We start from the raw sequence: 19,389 nt of genomic DNA on the forward strand, positions 1-19,389 counted from the left end.
AAATACATATCTTTGTCTTCTTTAACTTTCTTTAAATCCATATCAGGATTTTCCAAGTTCTGATGGCCTAAAATGCATCAAGTGTTCCATAACATCGAAACGACTCAGTTTTTATTATTTGTTATATATTTTCTGTTTTTGTTACTACAAAATAATGTGTACATAGTCCTAAAGTTGGAAAAGAGGAATATAAAAGATTTATATAGTCATCACATGTACCTGTATATAGTTCTACATGTGTTTTAGTTTAATTTTATGAAATGGATCATACAATAATTTTTTCTAATGGGTTTTTTTATTCATATACAAATCATGAAGGGAATTACATTTTTTTTTAACTGTTACTGGGTTCCAAATTAAAAGTGCTCTTTCAACTAAAAATTATTTATACTGAAAGTTGGAGATGCTTTTTAATTGAGCCTCCTTATTATGTCCAGGTAACATAATACAGTTAACATGATGCACATTTAGGCAGCATCAGAAGCAGGTCAAAGACAAGATTCTTAAGCACAGGTAACTACTTACTGCATCTTGCGGGTTCCTCTCTATGTTTTCCTATTACTCAGTTCTACATGTCAAACTGGGATTAGTGAGCAGAAAAAACAAAAACAAAAACAAAAACAAAACAAAAAACAAAACAAACCAAAAAACCCAAAACCTCCTTTTTGAGCTTGCTTGCCTATTGTTGGAGAAGACAGATTAGCTTAGAATCTATTGAGAAAGAACTAGTTTCCAAACTTCAAGACTTCAGTTGAGTTCTCTGCAGGGATGCTGAGGTATCTCGGTTACATCTCAACTTGCAGTAGAGCTATAAATCTCTGTAAGTCTACCATTACCCAGTATCAGCAGAAATATGGTTAGAACTAAAGAAAGAATTTCCTGACTTTTGGGCTTATGGCTTTTAGAAAAACCATTTACATTGCAGTAATTTGACTTAATGAGTCTAAAAAATCAGAATGACTAAGATCAAAAATTCAGGTGACAGCAGATGCTGGCGAGGATGTGGAGAAAGAGGAACACTCCTCCATTGCTGGTGGGATTGCAAGCTTGTACAACCACTCTGGAAGTCAGTCTGGAGGTTCCTCAGAAAATTGGACATAATACTACTGGAAAATCCAGCAATACCTCTCCTGGGCATATACCCAGAAAAAGTTCCAACTGGTAATAAGAACACATGCTCCACTATGTTCATAGCAGCATTATTTATAATAGCCAGAAGCTGGAAAGAACCCAGATGTCCCTCAATAGAGGAATGGATACAGAAAATGTGGTACATTTACACAATGGAGTACTACTCAGCTATTAAAAACAATGAATTTATGAAATTCTTGGACAAATGGATGTATCTTGAGGATATCATCCTTAGTGAGGTAACCCAATCACAAAAGAAGTCATTAGATATGCACTCACTGATAACTGGATATTAGCCCAGAAACATAGAACACACAAAATACAATTTGCAAAACACAAGAAAAATCAAGAAGAGGGAAGACCAATGGGTGGATACTTCGTTCCTCCTTAGAATAGGGAACGGAATATCCATGAAAGGAGTTACAGAGACAAAGTTCGGAGCTAAGATGAAAGGATGGACTATCCAGAGACTGCCCCACCTGGGGGATTCATCCCATAATCAGTCACCAAACCCAGACACTATTGCAAGATTTTGCTGAAGGGACCCTGATATAGCTGCCTCGAGTGAGGCTATGCCAGTTCCTGGCAAAAACAGAAGTGAATGTTCACAGTCATCTATAAGATGGAACACAGGGCCCCCAATGGAGAAGCTAGAGAAAGCACTGAAGGAGCTGAAGGGGTCTGCAACCCTATAGGTGGAACAACAATATGAACTAACCAGTACCCCCAGAGATGGCCTAGTCAGTCATCACTGGGAAGAGAGGCCCCTTGGTCTTGCAAACTTTATATGCCCCAGTACAGGGGAATGCCAGGGCCAAGAAGTGGGAGTGGGTGGGTAGGGGAGCAGGGCAGGGGGAGGGTATAGGGAACTTTCGGGATAGCATTTGAAATTTGAAATGTATATAAAGAAAATATCTAATAAAAAAGAGACTAAAAAAAAGGTTCAGGGTCTTATCAATCACAATCAATTTTATTTGCTAAATTTAGTGCTAGAGTGACATTATCTGTGTGTTCTTTGTGTAAAAAAAATTCTCACAGAGTATATTTTGGGACGTGCTGTGCTATCTGGTGGCTTTTGGAATTTCATAAAAATTCCACCCACTCACAGTCAGTGCTCTCACACTGTTGAGGAACTATGTCAGACGGGTCCAAATTGATACTTGAGAATTGGCATATTGAAACTTCTATATGTAAATTACCCTTCATTTAAAGTTTCTGATTTTGGCTTTCTTCCCTGGCTCCATTTGTTTCTCAGTTTTCTTTTTTACTTCTCTTCACTCAAAGCAAAAACCTTGAGGGTTTATTGTTTTTGCGTGTGCCTTTGCTTCAGGAGGGGAGTAGAATCAGATTAAATAAATGCCGTTCGCTCACATTTTAGGGCTGTTAAGAGCCCTGGTGTCTGCAGAGAGTCAGAGACCTGAGGAAGTGGCTTATGTACTCAGGGGAAAACAAGTTCTGAGAGATGAGAAGGGGTAAAAACTGCATGTACTCAACAATATTACCATAAACTTGGTTCTAGGGAGGTGTTCAATAAATCAGGGTCATCAGTTCTACTAGAACATTTAGTTTTAAATTATCATAACTTCCTGTGCCTCTTTTTTTCAATAGCATGAGTCAATCCCTAATACACTCATGTGTCCTCAGTTCATATTTTTCTTTCTAATACAAAGGGTGACACACAAGGGGTGTGGCTGACTCAAGGGTTTTGACCTGCTCGTATTCCGAGAGTACAGGAAACAAGTGTTTCTGATATATTCTACCTGTCAGCATTTCATAACCGATGGAAGAGAAATGACAAGAATTGCAGATTTCAAAGTTTACATGTGGCAAGAACTTATTAGTGATCAGACTGCCCTTAAGTAATGTTGGGGAGGAATAACATAAGCGGTGGATTTGAACTAGTGTCGGTGGTGTGATTCCATTAGGGGAATGAAGAAACTGGGCTTTGAATGTGTTAGGCAGATCACGAAGAGCTTGGATTTTAGTTATGCTTTGTGGCTAAAACCTTCAGTGGGTCCTGCTGTGACTGTGGATTTGTGATGACCCAGCTTTCTGCTCATGGAAGAAACACCCAGCCAGAGCATTTCCTCTGAATGTAATCCAGCTTAGGAAAGCTGCTAATGCAATCAGCTGCTTCTAAATAACCCTCCACAGCACACTTCAATAATGCGGTTCATTGAACTAAAGTTTCCTACTAGCAGGGCCTTCCTCCATCTCATTTAGCTACTCCACAACTGAGTAACCTTTAGAAAACTGCCCTGGGAAGACAGAGCTGAATGATCACATGTCAGAACTTGACTCTGGCTGAAGATGGTTCATTGTGATGTGTGGAAGATGACAAATAGCCAGAATCTCTACCCCTTGCCTCAGACTGTACGTCTATCAGTGGCTCTGTGTGTGTGTGTGTTTGTGTGTCTATGTGTGTGTGTGTCTGTGTGTGTGTGCATGTGTGTGTGCTAGGCATATACTCCACCATCAAATCACAGCCCAGCCATCATTTTACTTTTTATATTGAGACAGTCTCACTAAAGTTTCTAGGCTAACCTTAAAAGAGGTTCTCTTCATCTAGCCTTTGAGAAGCTTAGATTATGGGCTCAGAACCACTACTCCTGATTCTGAGTCTTTGAATCTTCAGTCAACAGAGAGCACAGGTTGCTAGCACTTGTTTGGATTCAAGGATTCACTTTCTGCACAAGGTGTGTGCAAAGGCACCATCACCCAGCAGAGCTTTCCCACTGCCACAGTTATGCTTCCTTACTTGGCAAAGCCACGAAGGTGCTCCTCTCTCATCAAGGTGTGACCATGATGGTCTCTGATGGACCTGAGGTGTGAAGTCATTCAATTGCTGCAGTCACAGCAGGACCTGAAATGATACAACTCAATATATGAAATAGTGATTGTGTAACCAGGAGGCTGAAATAAGGGCTTACAGCTGAGATTAGGTTGTGTAAGAAATGACATCTTTCAAACAGGCCACCCTTGTTTGCCATGAGATTCTTTATAGACAGCAAAGCATTTGGGGAGTGGTGGTGTGGGTCAAAGGTTTGTTCAGCATTAAAAAAAAGAAAAAAATCGATTTGAATGCACAGTGAATAAATAAATTAATTAATGAAAAATGTTTTAAAAGCTTTGGTCATATTGCATTCCAAGTTTTGTTCTTGCTTGAATCAAGGCAAAAAAATGTTGTGACTGGTTTGGGAAGGTTCCTCTCTTGTGAAATGGAAAGCCTGCTTGCTGAGTTACCTCATCCAATTTTAAAGGTAATCACATATATTCAATGTGCCATACAGATTGGGAGGGAGTGACCTGGGAAACTTCATGGGCCAAATATTAAACTATTTACTAAGCCTTTCTGCCCCTTTCTCCTAGAGAATCAAGTTATATGATCTAATGGGTAGTCCTGAACAAGTGAACGACTGTCTCGGTAAAATAACATGGGTTCCTATTTTGAAAATATCTACTGTTTCTGTGATGGTTATTGTCAACCGGACAGGATCTAGAATCACCCAGGAGAAGGGCTTCAAGCACAACCGTGAGTGTCTTAGTTAGGGTTTTACTGCTGTAAAGAGACACCATGACCAAGGCAACTCTTATAAAGGAAAACATTTAATTAGGGCTGGCTTACAGGTTCAGAGGTTTAGTCTATTATTATCAAGGCAGGAGCATGGCAGCATCCAGGCAGACATGGTGCTGGAGAAGGAGCTAAGAGTTATACATCTTGTTCTGAAAGCGAACAGGAAAGGACTGGCTCCCATGTGGTTAGGAGGAGGGTCTCATTGCCCACCCCCACAGTGACACACTTCTTCCAACAAGGCCACACCTACTCCAACAAGGCCATAGGTTCTAATAGTGCCACTCCCTGGGCCAAGCATATTCAAACCACCACAGTGAGGGATCATTTAGATTATATCAAACAATGACCATGCCTTTAAGGAATTATCTTGTTTAGATGAATTGAGGTAGGAAGACCCGAAGATACACACTAAAGTAAGGAAGCACTATTCCCTGGGCATGTGTTCTGGACTTCAAGAAAGTAGAAATCTAGCTGAGTGCATGCTTTCATTGCTTGCTGCTTCCTGACTGCACATGCAGTGTGACCAGCTACTTCTAGCTCTTGCCATTTTGACAGACTATGCCCTTGACCTGTGAGCCAGAAGAAACCCCTTCTCACTTGAGTTGATGCTATAACCAGGCTAATTTTTAAATAAAAAAAAAAATTAAACCATGGCAACAGGAAAAATAACGAGAATACTTATCTTTGATAAAGCCTCTTACCAGAATTTCATAGCTGTGTTACAAGAGTGTAGGATTAAGGGATAAAAATTTCATTTGCATTTAACTAGAGATAAGCCATTCTTTAAATAATTAATCATATTATGTAAACAGCTTAAGAAATTCAAACACAGATATTTTTGTTGTGTCTAAAAGTTGATTTCTGGATATTCATCAAGAAAAAAAATCTTATTTTCATCTCCATGTACATGAAGCTCTGACAGGCGGAGGTTAGCCTTCAACTGAAGACCTCTCTGTCACACTTATTAACCTAGAACAGCAAAACCCTTCTTCCCTGACAGGCTACAGAATAATATAAGCCAAAAGCCAGCAGGAGCCATCTGTATATTCCTATGAAAGAACCCACAGAAACTCGACAACTCAGAAGCATCCATTTTTAACCTAATTTATGGTGTGGATTCTTGTTGCCTAGGGACTGAAATTAATCAGCTACATTTATTTAAATCGGCCTGGCTCAGCCCATATTTCCACTGTTTCGTTGTAGTGAAGTTACCCTCTCTTTCCAGTCACTTTGCATAGCGTTTCCTTTTTCTCTGTCTCTTTCGAAGTGAGATTGATGAATTCTTCTTCAGCAATCTCTTATTTTGGTAGATGATTACCTTTTTCCTTTGAAGCTGATGTGGAAGGAGCTAATTAACATGAAAATAAAGCATATAACCTTAATTAGGCAAGATTATGAGCTCAACGGTAATGGGATGTCCTGAAACTGCACACTATGCAAATATTAGCCTCTTCATTCTTCCCATTACCCCTGAAACCATCAAGCAAAGGATGTTTTTGCAGTGTGTAGTGTACTCAGTGCCAGGTGCAAATCTTTCAGCCAAAGGCTGGTAGTTTGGGTGTACTTATTGGGGAAAGAAAAAGGGAAAGAAAAACATTCAAAGATAAGAAAAAGTTGAATAAAACTCAGGATTTTATGATTAAGCTGGGGAGTGGGGGGGTTCGTTACCTCACCTGAGTATATACCTCCTTTGGAATTCTAATATGTTTCTCTCTGCGGGCACCACTGTGAATTATGCAAATCTTGAAAGCTTTCAAATCCAGTAACCACCAAGAGTACTATAAAGCCGATCTGGGGTTTACTTAGGCAACGTGGATATAGGAAGACAGTGACGAGATGAAGTAACAGTGAATCCCCAGGTCCTAATTTTAGCCAGTGATTTTCATTTCCTTCACCACCAGCCTTTAGAAAGAATCAGAGTGGTAAGGTAAACAGAAATCTGACTTTCCCCTTCCTACCCTGAAATGACAGCAGCCAAGGGAGCGATACCCTCAGACAGTTGACTATCCAGCCATCGAGTAACATCGTGAGAACTGCAGTACATAAGTCTTAGATTCTCAGTAAAGCTGTAAAAAGGCTTTTATTTCAATCAGACAGAAAGAAAACAACAATTTGCTTCCAGATGCTGAGGAAGACATGACAGGGGTGGAAATCCATCAAACATGAGTACTAGCACAGAGCCCCATTTCACCCATTCACTAAAGGTACCAAAGGAAAGGTGTGTGTGTGTGTGTGTGTGTGTAAAATCTGAAGTTGGAAATTTGTAACTTTGCATTTAACAGATAAGCTAACATTAAATTTTAGTAGAAGGGCAAAATCCCCCATGCTCTATAGCTAGGGTCAGAGTGTACTCCCCCCATTCTCCATAGTACCTCTCAAGCTAGTCTTCTCATTATTTTGGACATAGTTGACTGATGTGTTGGCACAGGCTTGATGAATCATTACAGCAACAATAAGATCCTTAGAATGAGGCATACTTTGGGGACAGAGAAGATGAAGAGCAGAGAAGTTAAATGTCTTCTAAGGGCCAGGTTCAGCAGGTAAAGGTGTTTGCCACCAAGCCTGACAATCTGAGGTGGAAGGAGAAAATGGACTCTCTCAGGCTGTCCTTCATTCTCCACTAGTTCTTGAAGAAACAGCACAACCAGGATTTGAATTTCTGTCTGCAGGACACTACCAATACTATTAACTACCTTCGTAGGCTCTTTGGTGCTCATCAGTCAGTCCTCCAATGGTCCCTTTAGTTATTAGTATTTTCTGAGTGCTGAATAGGAGTAAGAGAGAATGAGGCTGGAGGGTTAAGCTGAAATACAGGAGATCTCCATCATCTTCTTTATACAAAGGGGCCCTGGTGGGCTACTACATGTGAGGTATGTCTGCAAGTGTCCTGGAAATCGAATTTGATGTAGGAGAGATAGAAGTCTACAGGGGTAATTAGCTAAATACAGGCCATATGATGGAATGTATTATTGTATGTCATGTGATAGGGAAAAACATGTACTGGATAGAAATCTTGTGTCTTCTACTTGGCAGGCTGGGTTGATTGGGGTTTTAACAAGAAGCAGGTGGTTCAAATAGGAAGGTCAATGAAAAGCTACTGTGGTAGATACCAAGGAGGGCAGTGGCAGTGTACCCTGACATTAGCCACAGTGAAAACAGATATCAGCCTTAAGATTTAAGGGACCCATTTGGTGGGGTGAGTGCTACTAAGTTTCAGGGAGAAATGACATCATAGAATGGAACTCACTTGACAAGTACTTATGGGGAAGTACTGTTACCATTGTACCCAGGGTCTGAATTTGGGTGACAGCAGATAGGAAATCCCCTGATTTCATTCTGGTCTAAATCCTCTAGAAGCCAATGTAACAGGGAATGTGTACAATAGACACAGGGCCCTGCCTGTGTCTGAGGGGTCTGAGGAAAGACAACGGGAGTGATCCTGAGCAGGCGACTAGTTCTCTACATTTCTGTTATTTCCAAGGTGGTATATGGCTTCCACACTGATAGCTGGCCTTCAAATTCCTGCTTTCAACACTTTATGTTGAAAATCTTCAAATTTGGGGCTGGAAAGATGGCTCAGCAGTTAAGAGCACTGCCTGCTCTTCCAGAGGTCCTGAGTTCAACTCCCAGCAACCACACAGTGACTCACAACCATCTGTAATGAAATCTGATGCCCTCTTCTGGTTTGTCTGAATATATGAAATAAATAAGTAAATCTTAAAAAACAAAAACAACCAAACTTCGAACTTAATAGAGATTAAACATGCACATACACTTATTCATTAGCCACATTCACAATTTGTTAACATTGTTACTATTGCTGTATACTTTTTACTCTTTAATTCCAATACACATGAGCTAACGTATCCCCTCCTCCACACACACACACAAAATTTGTGCTTGGTCAACCACGGGCTACTTGCTGATATCCCAAGACTTAACAGTAGAATGTTGTTACTGCAATGTACAACTCCTGATGTTTCCCCGTGTCTCTCAGTGGTGCCCACGGTCAAGGATCATACATCCAACTCCCCAGCATCTACTCATCTTCCTCTTCAGTCTAGAATAATTTTCCAGGGTTTCTTTTTATCATCATCTAGGATACTAATTTCTAAAAGGAAGTGTAAATCCAGGCCAGCAGTTTTGTGAGACACAGGCTTGTGGGCAATGCTGCCATGGAGACATTACAGCCTTCTTAACTCACTGCATCTGGAGGCATGTGATTTCAGAATGTTCCATCTTGCATGGACCCTACTATCTACATAACTCAGTTACCTCTCACCAGCTTACCAGCCCAGTCATCTAGTGAGTGATACACGTGAATATCTCCTCATCAACACTCTTTCACACATGCTCCTTTATAGCCATTGAATTTTCTTACGGTGACAGAAATAGTTTCATAAAAGCAAACTTAGAAAACCCAGTAAGACTTCTTTGAAAGTTCCGATTATAACCTCCACTCTTTTCCAGTGCTGAACTGTTCGTACTCGGTCACCAAACATTTCCAGAGTGTTCCTTTCAGGCCTTGACCAATCTAATTTTCACGAGTGTGTTCATAGGTGCATAAACTGATGTCTTTGGACCATACTCTCTCCCTCAGGATTCCTGTTGGAAACTGTGTTTGGTTCTTTCCATGGGTGCTCTAGGTTGAATACTCTCAAATGGAAGCCATGGCTTGCTCTTCCCATCTTCTTTAGTCCAATAATTGCACTTCTGTCTTCACAGTGAGCCTTGAGCCAAAGGAGATTCCTGCTTACCAGGTTGCCAGCCATCATCAGACCGCTCTTCCCCCATGCGATGGTATTGCCCTTGAAAAGGTCTTGAGTTGGAGCCATTGCCTGACTGGGCTCTCAAGGCAACAGCTGGCAAATCTTCATGGTAGGATTCAAATCTAGCTGTCTTTGAATTCTTTGTCTCTTTTCATTGAGGATGGGATAAGTCAGCTAACCTCTCAAGGCCTTGCTTTATCCCTTTATTAAGAGGGAAAAGTAACAATCCTTATTTTGTATGGTTATTATGAGACTCGGGTGAGATAAAATGGCAAATATTTGGACAACTTCTGATCGTTGTCCTTGTGACGGCTACTGTTAATCACTCGGTAAGATCTAGAACCACTTAGAAAGCAAGCACCCAGGCACACCTGGGAGAGATTAGCTAATAGTCTCCGGGCAGTCTTGTGAGAAATTATGTTGATGGGGTTAATTGCTGTGAACAGCTGCTACCTCAAGGTCCTGCTGCCTTGACTACCATACTACACACAAGACTATGAGCCTTCAACTGTGAGCCCGCTTAAACACCCTTCCTATAAGTTACTTTTGTCAGTATTTTATCACAGCCATTGGAAAAGAAACTAAGGACCGTCATTCCTCCCAGGTCATAAATTCTGCAAATCAGAATACATTTACTACATGTTCTTTACATGAAAATCTTGTGAATTCTTATTGCTTGGGGTTTTGCAGTAGACTTCTTCCTGATTATATATCATATGTTCTTGAGCCCATCTTCCCTTTCTCCCTCTCTTCAAAACGGGCAAGAAGACAGTTTTATGAAGTTTGAGCTTGGTTGTGCTGATGGCTTTTTCTGTTTCACTGGCTCTTGCAGAGGCAGCATCTCCCACCAGGTTCTCTGGAAATACTGCTCTTTCTGTCTGAATACTTACCTCTTATTTTTGTCATCAATAATGAGTCCAGTGTATCCCTCCTCCAAGCAGACTGCCCTGATGTCCATGCCTGAACCAATGGCTCCTGCTCCTCTCTAACTGCGTAATACTTCAACACTATCATCTATCTCATCCCCATTCTGCCATGATTATGATGTAAGTATAGCTGCCTGCCATTGCCACTGCCATGGCTCTCCAACAGGACAGGAACACACACACACACACCACACACACACACACACCACACACCACACACACACACACACACATACACACACACACACATACACACACACACACCACACACACACACACACACCACACACCACACACACACATACACACACACCACACACACACACACACATACACACACACACACATACACACACACACACACCACACACACACACACATACACACACACATACACACACACACCACACACACACATACACACACCACACCCACACACACATATACACACACACCACACACACACATATACACACACCACACACACACACACACACACACAAAGTCTTTAGTGCCCAGTCTGGTCCCTGGCTCCTTATTAGTGCCATTAGGTTGTTATTGCTTCTTGCCATACGAATTGGGGATTGGAGGCTTCTCTACAGTGCTAGGGGAATATAGAAAAGAGACACATCACAAGCAGCTTCTTAGGGTGTTGACACCTCAGCTAAATGCTAGGGGATGTGGAGAGGAGGCAACAAAATAGAAGGAGCAAATACGCGTAGGAAGCTTGTGTTATTGTCACAAGACCCGAAGGAAGCATGGTGGGAAATGGCATGCAGAATGAAAGGCCTGTGTGAGCACATGCTAGTGGGCAGGCTCTAAAGGAAGCATACAGTCCCGACTCTACAGAGCCTCTTCTGATGGGGTGCAGAGATGGCAGGAAACCACAGAAACATGGGAGCACCTACTTGCCGCTGCCTTCCAAGAGCTCTGATTAAAGGCATCCTCTGCCATGCCAGGCAACCTAGGTTTTTTTATTCTGCCATCATCCCATCCTAAGTGCCCACAATTCATAGCATGTTATAGATCTGCAATGAACACCCCTCTCATCCTTGAATTATATGAGAGCTTCCCAGACTTAAGAGAAGTCTTCAATGTATAGTCTTCTAAAAATGCACTACAGATATGTGTGTATTAATTATTCTAACTATCTAATGTGCATTAATATAGAGAATACTTAAGTATTTTAAACACTGGACATTCTAAATAATTTTAATAGTATAAAAATACCATAGTATTTATGATTGAATATTTGCCCTTCCTTACAGTTTAGTTTAAGAACGCTGGTAATATTTATCCTTAGTTTTGGTGGTGCTGGGAATTGAACCTCAGGTCTACTGAATACTAGGCAAGTATTCTACCACTGAGCTACATCTACACCTCTGAGCTGTGTCTTCATTGCTGAGGTATATGAACTATGTCTCTATCACTGAGCTGTGTCTCCTAGTTTTAAGTTTCTACCTTTTAAAAATCTTACTATTTTTTTTAAAGTCCATCCTCCTGTGGAGGTTTTAAATGTCTTTTCATTTGGATTTACTTATCCTGGGCCATCCACAACTTTATTTTGCCATTGTTACAGTTTTAAAAGCATCTGATTTATTTCCCAATGGACAAAACCAGAGGCCTCTTTCTCTGTTTTGTGTGTGTGTATGTGTGCATATGTGTGCATGCATGTGCATGTACAAATGTGTGTGTGTCTTTCATTTCTTGTGATTTTGGCATTTTTCTCTCAGTAAAATACTAAGTGGAGTTAGGCAAAAATAAACTCTTTTGTGTACTGAGGGGCTCATAGACGGACAGAGCATCATATCTAGAACACAATTTTTCATGGTGCCTTCCAAAGAGAAATTCAGACATCAGCTCCAGGACTAAGAGGGATGACCATGGGATGCTAAGAAAGAGCACTGGGTGATTAAAGATGACCAGATGACTGGATAAAGTTGGGACTGGGATTTAGGGATTCCTTGCACTACATAAATTATACTCTCCAAGACTCCATGTCTCCAGGTCCTCAGAGGTGACTCGAAGCTTCAGTTTCAAGTTGAGTACATTTTCCATCCATGGATTTGCTTGTTTTGTTCAGTTTTACTTTGAATATTTGAGGTCGTCTTTACGACGTAACAGCTAAACCCACGGCTTCCTTTCTCGTAAAACCAAAACAAAAAGGCTCTCTGTTCAGGTGTCATGTGTGTGCACTACACATATGTACCACGTACCTTGGATCAAAGCTGTCTATATAAAGTCCTTGAGTCTGTGTGGGTTCAAACACATCTCAAAGCTTCTGGATCCTGTTGGGTTTTACTCTGCTCCCTGAGGACCTCAGCATATTTGCCCCCCAGCCATGGCTTGTCTTGGACTCCGGAGGTACAAAGCTCAACTGCAGTTGCCTTCTAGGACTTGGCCTTTTGTAGCCCTGCTCACTCTTTTCATCCCAGTCTTCTCTGAAGGTGAGTGGAGACTTCTGGAACATGGAGGTGGAGGAGGTGTTTTTCCTACATGGGTTTCGTTTTTTTTTTTTTTTTCCAGAAGCTAAGGACAGTGATTTATAGAAATGCCAGAAGTTAAAGCCAAACCCTCTACTTTTTGGTTTGACAGCTTCCTACAGACAAGTTCCAAGAAGAATAGAGGAGGTCTAGCAGTAGCGAAGGAGCTGAGACTACCCACAGCAGCTTGCTGGGATCTCAGCTGGGACTTAAGGAACCATGAGAGCTGATATGGGGGAGAACAAGTTCAGGTTCTTCTTTGTCACTGTTAGAAAATCCTGTAAAATTAAGAGATTTAACGGGGGGGGCATTTGAAATCGTGAGTACATTTGATCTTGATATCACAGTAACATTAAGATTTTTCTCCTTACCCCCAATCCCACCCCCAAAACTTACCTAAATTCAAATAAATAAGAAGTTTTCCTCATTCACTTTAAGTTTTTGAGACATTCTTAGTTCTTTAAATTATCACACCTAAGGCTTAGGGGACATAACAGAAGAGGGGGCAGAAAGACTATGAGAGCCAAAGGTACATAGAGTTTACTGAGAGATTGTGTCTCTTAGGATGTCAAATGGTACACCCATAAAGTCTCACCAACATGACTGCCTAAACTTGAGCTGAATAAGGACATGAATAACAATAGACATACCCAAGTGGATGGGGAAAGACCAAGACACCTCAGCACTATAGCAATAACTACAGGAAGCCAAGGAATATGGAGAGTAGGAAGTTTCCAAGGGAAAAGCACACCAGCTGGCTATCCAGTATCATATGGTCAGCCTTCAAAACAAAAAGCAAGTAACATATAGAATGAGCAGGTTTCATTAAGAATGACTATAACTATAGTCTGTGCATATCACAACAAACAATGAGAACGGGGGCCATGAATTTGAAAGAAAAGCAAGGAGGGGTACATGAGAAGGTTTGGAGGAGAGAAAGGAGAAATAATGTAATTATATTAATCTCAAAGAATAGAAGAAGTAATAAGTAAAGGGAAAATAAATTTATTTTAAAGATGGGATAGTTTTAAGTTGAAGGAAGAAAGAAAAGCAAAGTGATAGAAAGACAAGAAGAGGGGAGGAAGGAAGAGAGAAGAGAGGAAGGAAAAAAGGAAGGAAGGAAGGAAGGAAGGGAGGAAGGGAGGGAGGAAGGGAGGAAGGGAGGGAGGAAGGGAGGAAGGGAGGAAGGGAGGAAGGGAGGAAGGGAGGAAGGGAGGAAGGGAGGAAGGGAGGAAGGGAGGAAGGGAGGAAGGGAGGAAGGGAGGAAGGGAGGAAGGGAGGAAGGGAGGAAGGGAGGAAGGGAGGAAGGGAGGAAGGGAGGAAGGGAGGAAGGGAGGAAGGGAGGAAGGGAGGAAAAAAGAAAGGAGGGAGAAGGAAGGAGGGCAGGAAGGAGGGAGGGAGGGCGGGAGAGAGGGAGGAAGGGAGAAAGGAAGAAAACAATTATCAGCTTTTTGGCCTAAGAGTCTTTTTATTATTTTTTTTTCTTCATAAAATCCTTAATTGTTTCATTAACTATCCGTGGATTTTTAAGTAAGAATCCCTGTTTTTTTTTTTTTAGATGAAATAGAAACTTTTGAAAGACTAATACCAGGCTTGTTATGTGCCTTGAAATGTACATATCTACTGGACCCTGAGTATCTCTCTCTAAATCTTTTAAATTAAGGAATCACATAGTTTGTGTGACACTGATGCACAAATGATATTTGATAATCTAATTTTACTAAAGAAGTCATGGACAGTTTCTTGTCTGAATAGGTCACAAAAACCTTAATGTGGGAGAGAACATTTTTTAAACACTCTAGTGGGGTTTCCATGAGCAAAGGGTGCTTGCAGAGTGTCTCTGATAGTAGAGATGAAGGCTGGGCAGACACCTGCTGTTTCACCCGCCAAGCTGATGGAGTAACCATGGCAACTGCCACCATATTGTTCTCTTTTCTGAGGACAGATGCTAATCAGTACAGGTGCTTTCAGAAGAGACTAGGGTATCTATACAGCCTAGTTTATGGGTAGGAGAGGTGGTCTTGGAAACTAAGCCTGGGGTAGTATTCAAGATTGTAATACACTGAAAACTAATTATTGTCTTGTTTTTACAATCTATGTTAGTAAACTACCAACGACATTGTTCAGTTTAAGTTTTGGGTGTAATCTTCAATATTGACCAGAAAACATCCAGGTTAGTTATGAAAAGGCAATATGACAGAAAGCCACTTTTGTTTTGTGTGCTGAGGGTACAACCCGAGATCGTGTGTATTCTAGGCAAGCGCTCTATCACCGACCTACATCTCCAGCCCTTCTGCCTGTGGTTCTTTGTTTTGTAAAGCAATGTCTTGTTGTTTAGCTGATGCTGGCCTTGCACTTGATATGTAACCTTCATCTGCTGGCTGCTAGGACTGCAGATTTGTACCACCAATACCGGGCTACAAACCCACTAATTTCTAATGATGAAGGCATGTTTGTATAGAGAACTGGACTCCTTTCTTCTGTAGTATACATGGAGGAAAGAGAAAACAACAACAAAAACAGCAGCAGCAGCAACAACAACAACAACAACAAAAACCCCAAGGACGAGGAAAGTGTTAAGTGAAGGAAAGAAGGGAGGCAGAAGAGGTAGCAGGGAAGCAGGGGAAGCCCACAGAAGTTAAAGCAGGGTTGCCTCAACCCAGAGAGGAAATGACCCTGGTGCCCTCAGCTCTGTGGCTTCCTTGTCTGATGTATACACCACTCTACCACAGTGATGCTGGGAAAAGGGTGACCAGTGCATTGTCCTGAGGTTCAACTGCTCCTGGTTGACAGAGGCACGCTTATAAATAAGTAGGTAGGAAATTTTGAAGCTTACTTTGAGAGATGAGGCAAGGTTCTGGACCTCAAGCTCCAGGAATGTCTCGACTGCCATTCACTATGCTTCCTGCGTGATATAGTCTATTATCACTAAAGAAGGTGCTGTACTGACATGTAGGCTACCCCCTTTTCTTACTGCAGGAGAGAATAAATGAAAGGAAGAACTATTTGCCAAAATGACACATTTTATGAGAGTCAGATCTTCTATTTGCTATACCAGTATTCTCCTTGCCATAGCCAACTGTCTTCAATAAACTATCAATAAGGGGATCTTGGAGAATGACTGACAACAGCTGAAAGATGGGAAGTGGAGTGCCAGGGTGGATGGGTGGAGAGGCAAAGAGTGAAGGGAGTGATGAGTTTGTTGAGGGGTGAGCTTGCAGGAGTTCATCCAAGATAAACCTCCCCTGGCCTCAGGTGTGGCCTAATAGTCCCAACCGTGGATGATCATGAGCCCACTAAGTGCCCTTTGGCCTTTCTATGCCAGCCATACAGGTGACCCAACCTTCAGTGGTGTTGGCCAGCAGCCATGGTGTCGCCAGCTTTCCATGTGAATATTCACCGTCACACAATACTGATGAGGTCCGGGTGACTGTGCTGCGGCAGACAAATGACCAAGTGACTGAGGTCTGTGCCACGACATTCACAGAGAAGAATACAGTGGGCTTCCTAGATTACCCCTTCTGCAGTGGTACCTTTAATGAAAGCAGAGTGAACCTCACCATCCAAGGATTGAGAGCTGCTGACACGGGACTGTACCTCTGCAAGGTGGAACTCATGTACCCACCGCCATACTTTGTGGGCATGGGCAACGGGACCCAGATTTATGTCATTGGTGAGCAAAGCCATTCCACTAAGAACAAGTCTGTTTCATTATTATTGTCTTTTCACCAGAATAGTTTTGTTCCTTGGTTTGGGGTCCTTCATAGTTAGGTCTGTGATGCATAGCTAGGAATTCCCTAGTAGATAGTAGTCTTGCTTATACTGAGTAGGTACATAGCCATCACTCTGATTGCAATGAAACGCGTTTGGGGATGTGTTTTTTATACTGCTTGCTGATAGTCTAGGACACTTGTTCTTGAAGTTTAGTCTTGTCCCTTTGATGGCACTCTGGGAAAGTCATGCATTAAAGAAATAGCCAGACTTCCCTATGGTTTACCAAGACAAGTTAGGGTTGACTAGCAAAACCTGGAACCTCTAACTTCCTTTTATTACCCCATGAGGAACCAGGACCCCACATTTGGAAACTGTCTCAGGAGGTTGATGCTTCGTCTTCTGTTGCAGATCCAGAACCATGCCCGGATTCTGACTTCCTCCTTTGGATCCTTGTCGCAGTTAGCTTGGGGTTGTTTTTTTACAGTTTCCTGGTCACTGCTGTTTCTTTGAGCAAGATGGTGAGTGTGATGTTGACATTTCCCCACAGTTAATGGGGACACTTTTAGTTGTACCCTACTGACCAATTGGTGTTGAGTTGAAGTAATAAACAAGGAGCAGGAAGGATAGGGTAAAGAACACGCTAGAACCCCATGCACTTGCCTTAGAGGTTTCGGGATGACTAATACTGTACGTGAGCATGTTTGACAGTGAATGTTTGTGTGCTTCTGAGCAGGGTTTCAGTTTGAGTAACTGTTTGAACAACATGGAGCAGCTGTTTTGGTTGTCACTGTCATGGCAATGTCCTTAATCCTAGGACACACAGTAATCTCTGGGCAACCCTTTCTAGTTAGAATCACCTAGATGGATGTTTGTCCTTTACCAAACACCATCTCTTGGTCCCTCTTGTGTCTTCTTTGTTCAAGCCATAGCTACTTGTAGAATACCCATCCCCATTATCTATGTACTTACCCACCTTGCCTTGTCGCCCTCCCTAGCTCAGTGAATGAAAGCCCTTGTTTTTATTTAGTATATTGGCAGTGAAAAGAGAGAAGTGTAGAATCAAGTCTCCCGTCAGGGTTCTGAACAGCCCTCTGCCATGTCTGTGTAAGGCTGGCTTTCCTTATCACAAGCAATGTCCTTTGTCCCCATCTCTTCTTCTTCTTACTCTTCCTACTCCTCCATTTTCCTCATCTCTCTACCTTTGTCACTTTCTGTATCTCTTTCTGCATCTATATTCACACACACACACACACACACACACACACACACACTTTCACAGAATCTTTGTTCTGTTGCTGTCTTCCTGTTTTATCTACCATTAAGCTACCACCCAGGCTGGCTGACTAGACATCCATTGTTGAAGTGTTGAGGTGACAGAAACTGGAAACTAACACAGACAAAGAAAAAGCACTAACAAGCATAAGAGGAATAGAGATGCGGAATTCAGCTTCAAAGCAGGTTATCAGAGCCACCTTCAAATATTTCAGGTGCTTTGATTACCATAGACACGATCTAGTCAACTATCTTGGGCATTTTGGTTGTTCTTGGTGAAGTTGTCTCAAAGCCCCTCTCTCCCTTTTGCAGAATTATTTATCTAAGGTGAATTTGACTAGCTCAGTTAAGAACATCTCCCAGAGTTTATAATTCTGTATGAGGTTGTGGATGTTTTATTTTTGCTGGGGAGGGACCCGATATTTACTGGTTACAATTGGCTTCTATATTCTTTGATAATAATTGCTTTTTAAAAAATGTTTTTGCAGCTAAAGAAAAGAAGTCCTCTTACAACAGGGGTCTATGTGAAAATGCCCCCAACAGAGCCAGAATGTGAAAAGCAATTTCAGCCTTATTTTATTCCCATCAACTGAAAGGCCGTTTATGAAGAAGAAGGAACATACTTCAGTCTCTAAAAGCTGAGGCAATTTCAACTTTCTTTTTCTCTCCAGCTATTTTTTTTACCTGTTTGTATATTTTAAGGAGAGTATGCCTCTCTTTAATAGAAAGCTGGATGCAAGATTCCAATTAAGCATACTACAATTTAAAGCTAAGGACCATGAACAGAGAGCTGGGATATTTCTGTTATGTCAGAACCATTTTAATAATAGCATCACTTGGAAGCAGCATAAGGATATAGCATTATGGTGTGGGGTCAAGGGAACATTAGGGAATGGCACAGCCCAAAGAAAGGAAGGGGGTGAAGGGAGAGATTATATTGTACACATATTGTATTTACCTGAGAGATGTTTATTACTTAAATAATTTTTAAATTTTTCATGCTGTTATTTTCTTTAACAATGTATAATTACATGAAGGTTTAAAAATTTATTCACACAGCTATGTGACATAGCCAGTGGTTCCAAAGGTTGTAGTGTTCCAAGATGTATTTTTTAAGTAATATTGTACATGGGTGTTTCATGTGCTGTTGTGTATTTGCTGGTGGTTTGAATATAAACACTATGTATCAGTGTCATCCCACAGTGGGTTCTGGGGAGGTTTGGCTGGGGAGCTTGGGACACTAATCCATCAGGTTGGACTCAAGGTCCTGCACCAACTTGCTTGGAAACTAGATGAGGCTGTCACAGGGCTCAGTTGCATAAACTAATGGTGATGTCAGAACTGGGTCTTTACACTCATTTTAGGTTTTGTTTCTGCTTTTGTTTTCTTCAATGATTTGCAAGGAAACCAAAAGCTAGCAGTGTCTGTATGAACCTGACAGAACACTGTCTTCAAGGAAATGCCTCACTCCTGAGACCAGTAGGTCTGGTCTTTTAGGAAGCTCCAATACTAGGGCCCCC

General features: G+C 41.6%; 1 protein-coding gene across 2 annotated transcripts; it reads left to right on the plus strand.

Moving 5' to 3' along the window:
- Positions 1–12,686: 12,686 nt before the first annotated feature.
- Positions 12,687–18,462, plus strand: Ctla4 (cytotoxic T-lymphocyte associated protein 4). 2 transcript variants are annotated; one of them, XM_021173488.2, is made up of 4 exons: positions 12,687–12,847; positions 16,209–16,556; positions 17,006–17,115; positions 18,358–18,462. In XM_021173488.2, the coding sequence occupies exons 1-4, from the start codon at positions 12,742–12,744 to the stop codon at positions 18,460–18,462; spliced, it is 669 nt and encodes a 222-aa protein (XP_021029147.1). In that variant the 5' UTR covers positions 12,687–12,741. The 2 variants fall into 2 exon arrangements, with proteins under 2 accessions (XP_021029147.1, XP_021029151.1); XM_021173492.2 differs by lacking the exon at positions 17,006–17,115 and having other exon boundaries at positions 18,358–18,425.
- The last annotated feature ends 927 nt before the right edge of the window (positions 18,463–19,389 follow it).

This window comes from Mus caroli, unplaced genomic scaffold, assembly GCF_978045245.1.
Source record: "Mus caroli unplaced genomic scaffold, Mus_caroli_1 scaffold_1, whole genome shotgun sequence".
Lineage (NCBI taxonomy): Eukaryota > Metazoa > Chordata > Mammalia > Rodentia > Muridae > Mus > Mus caroli.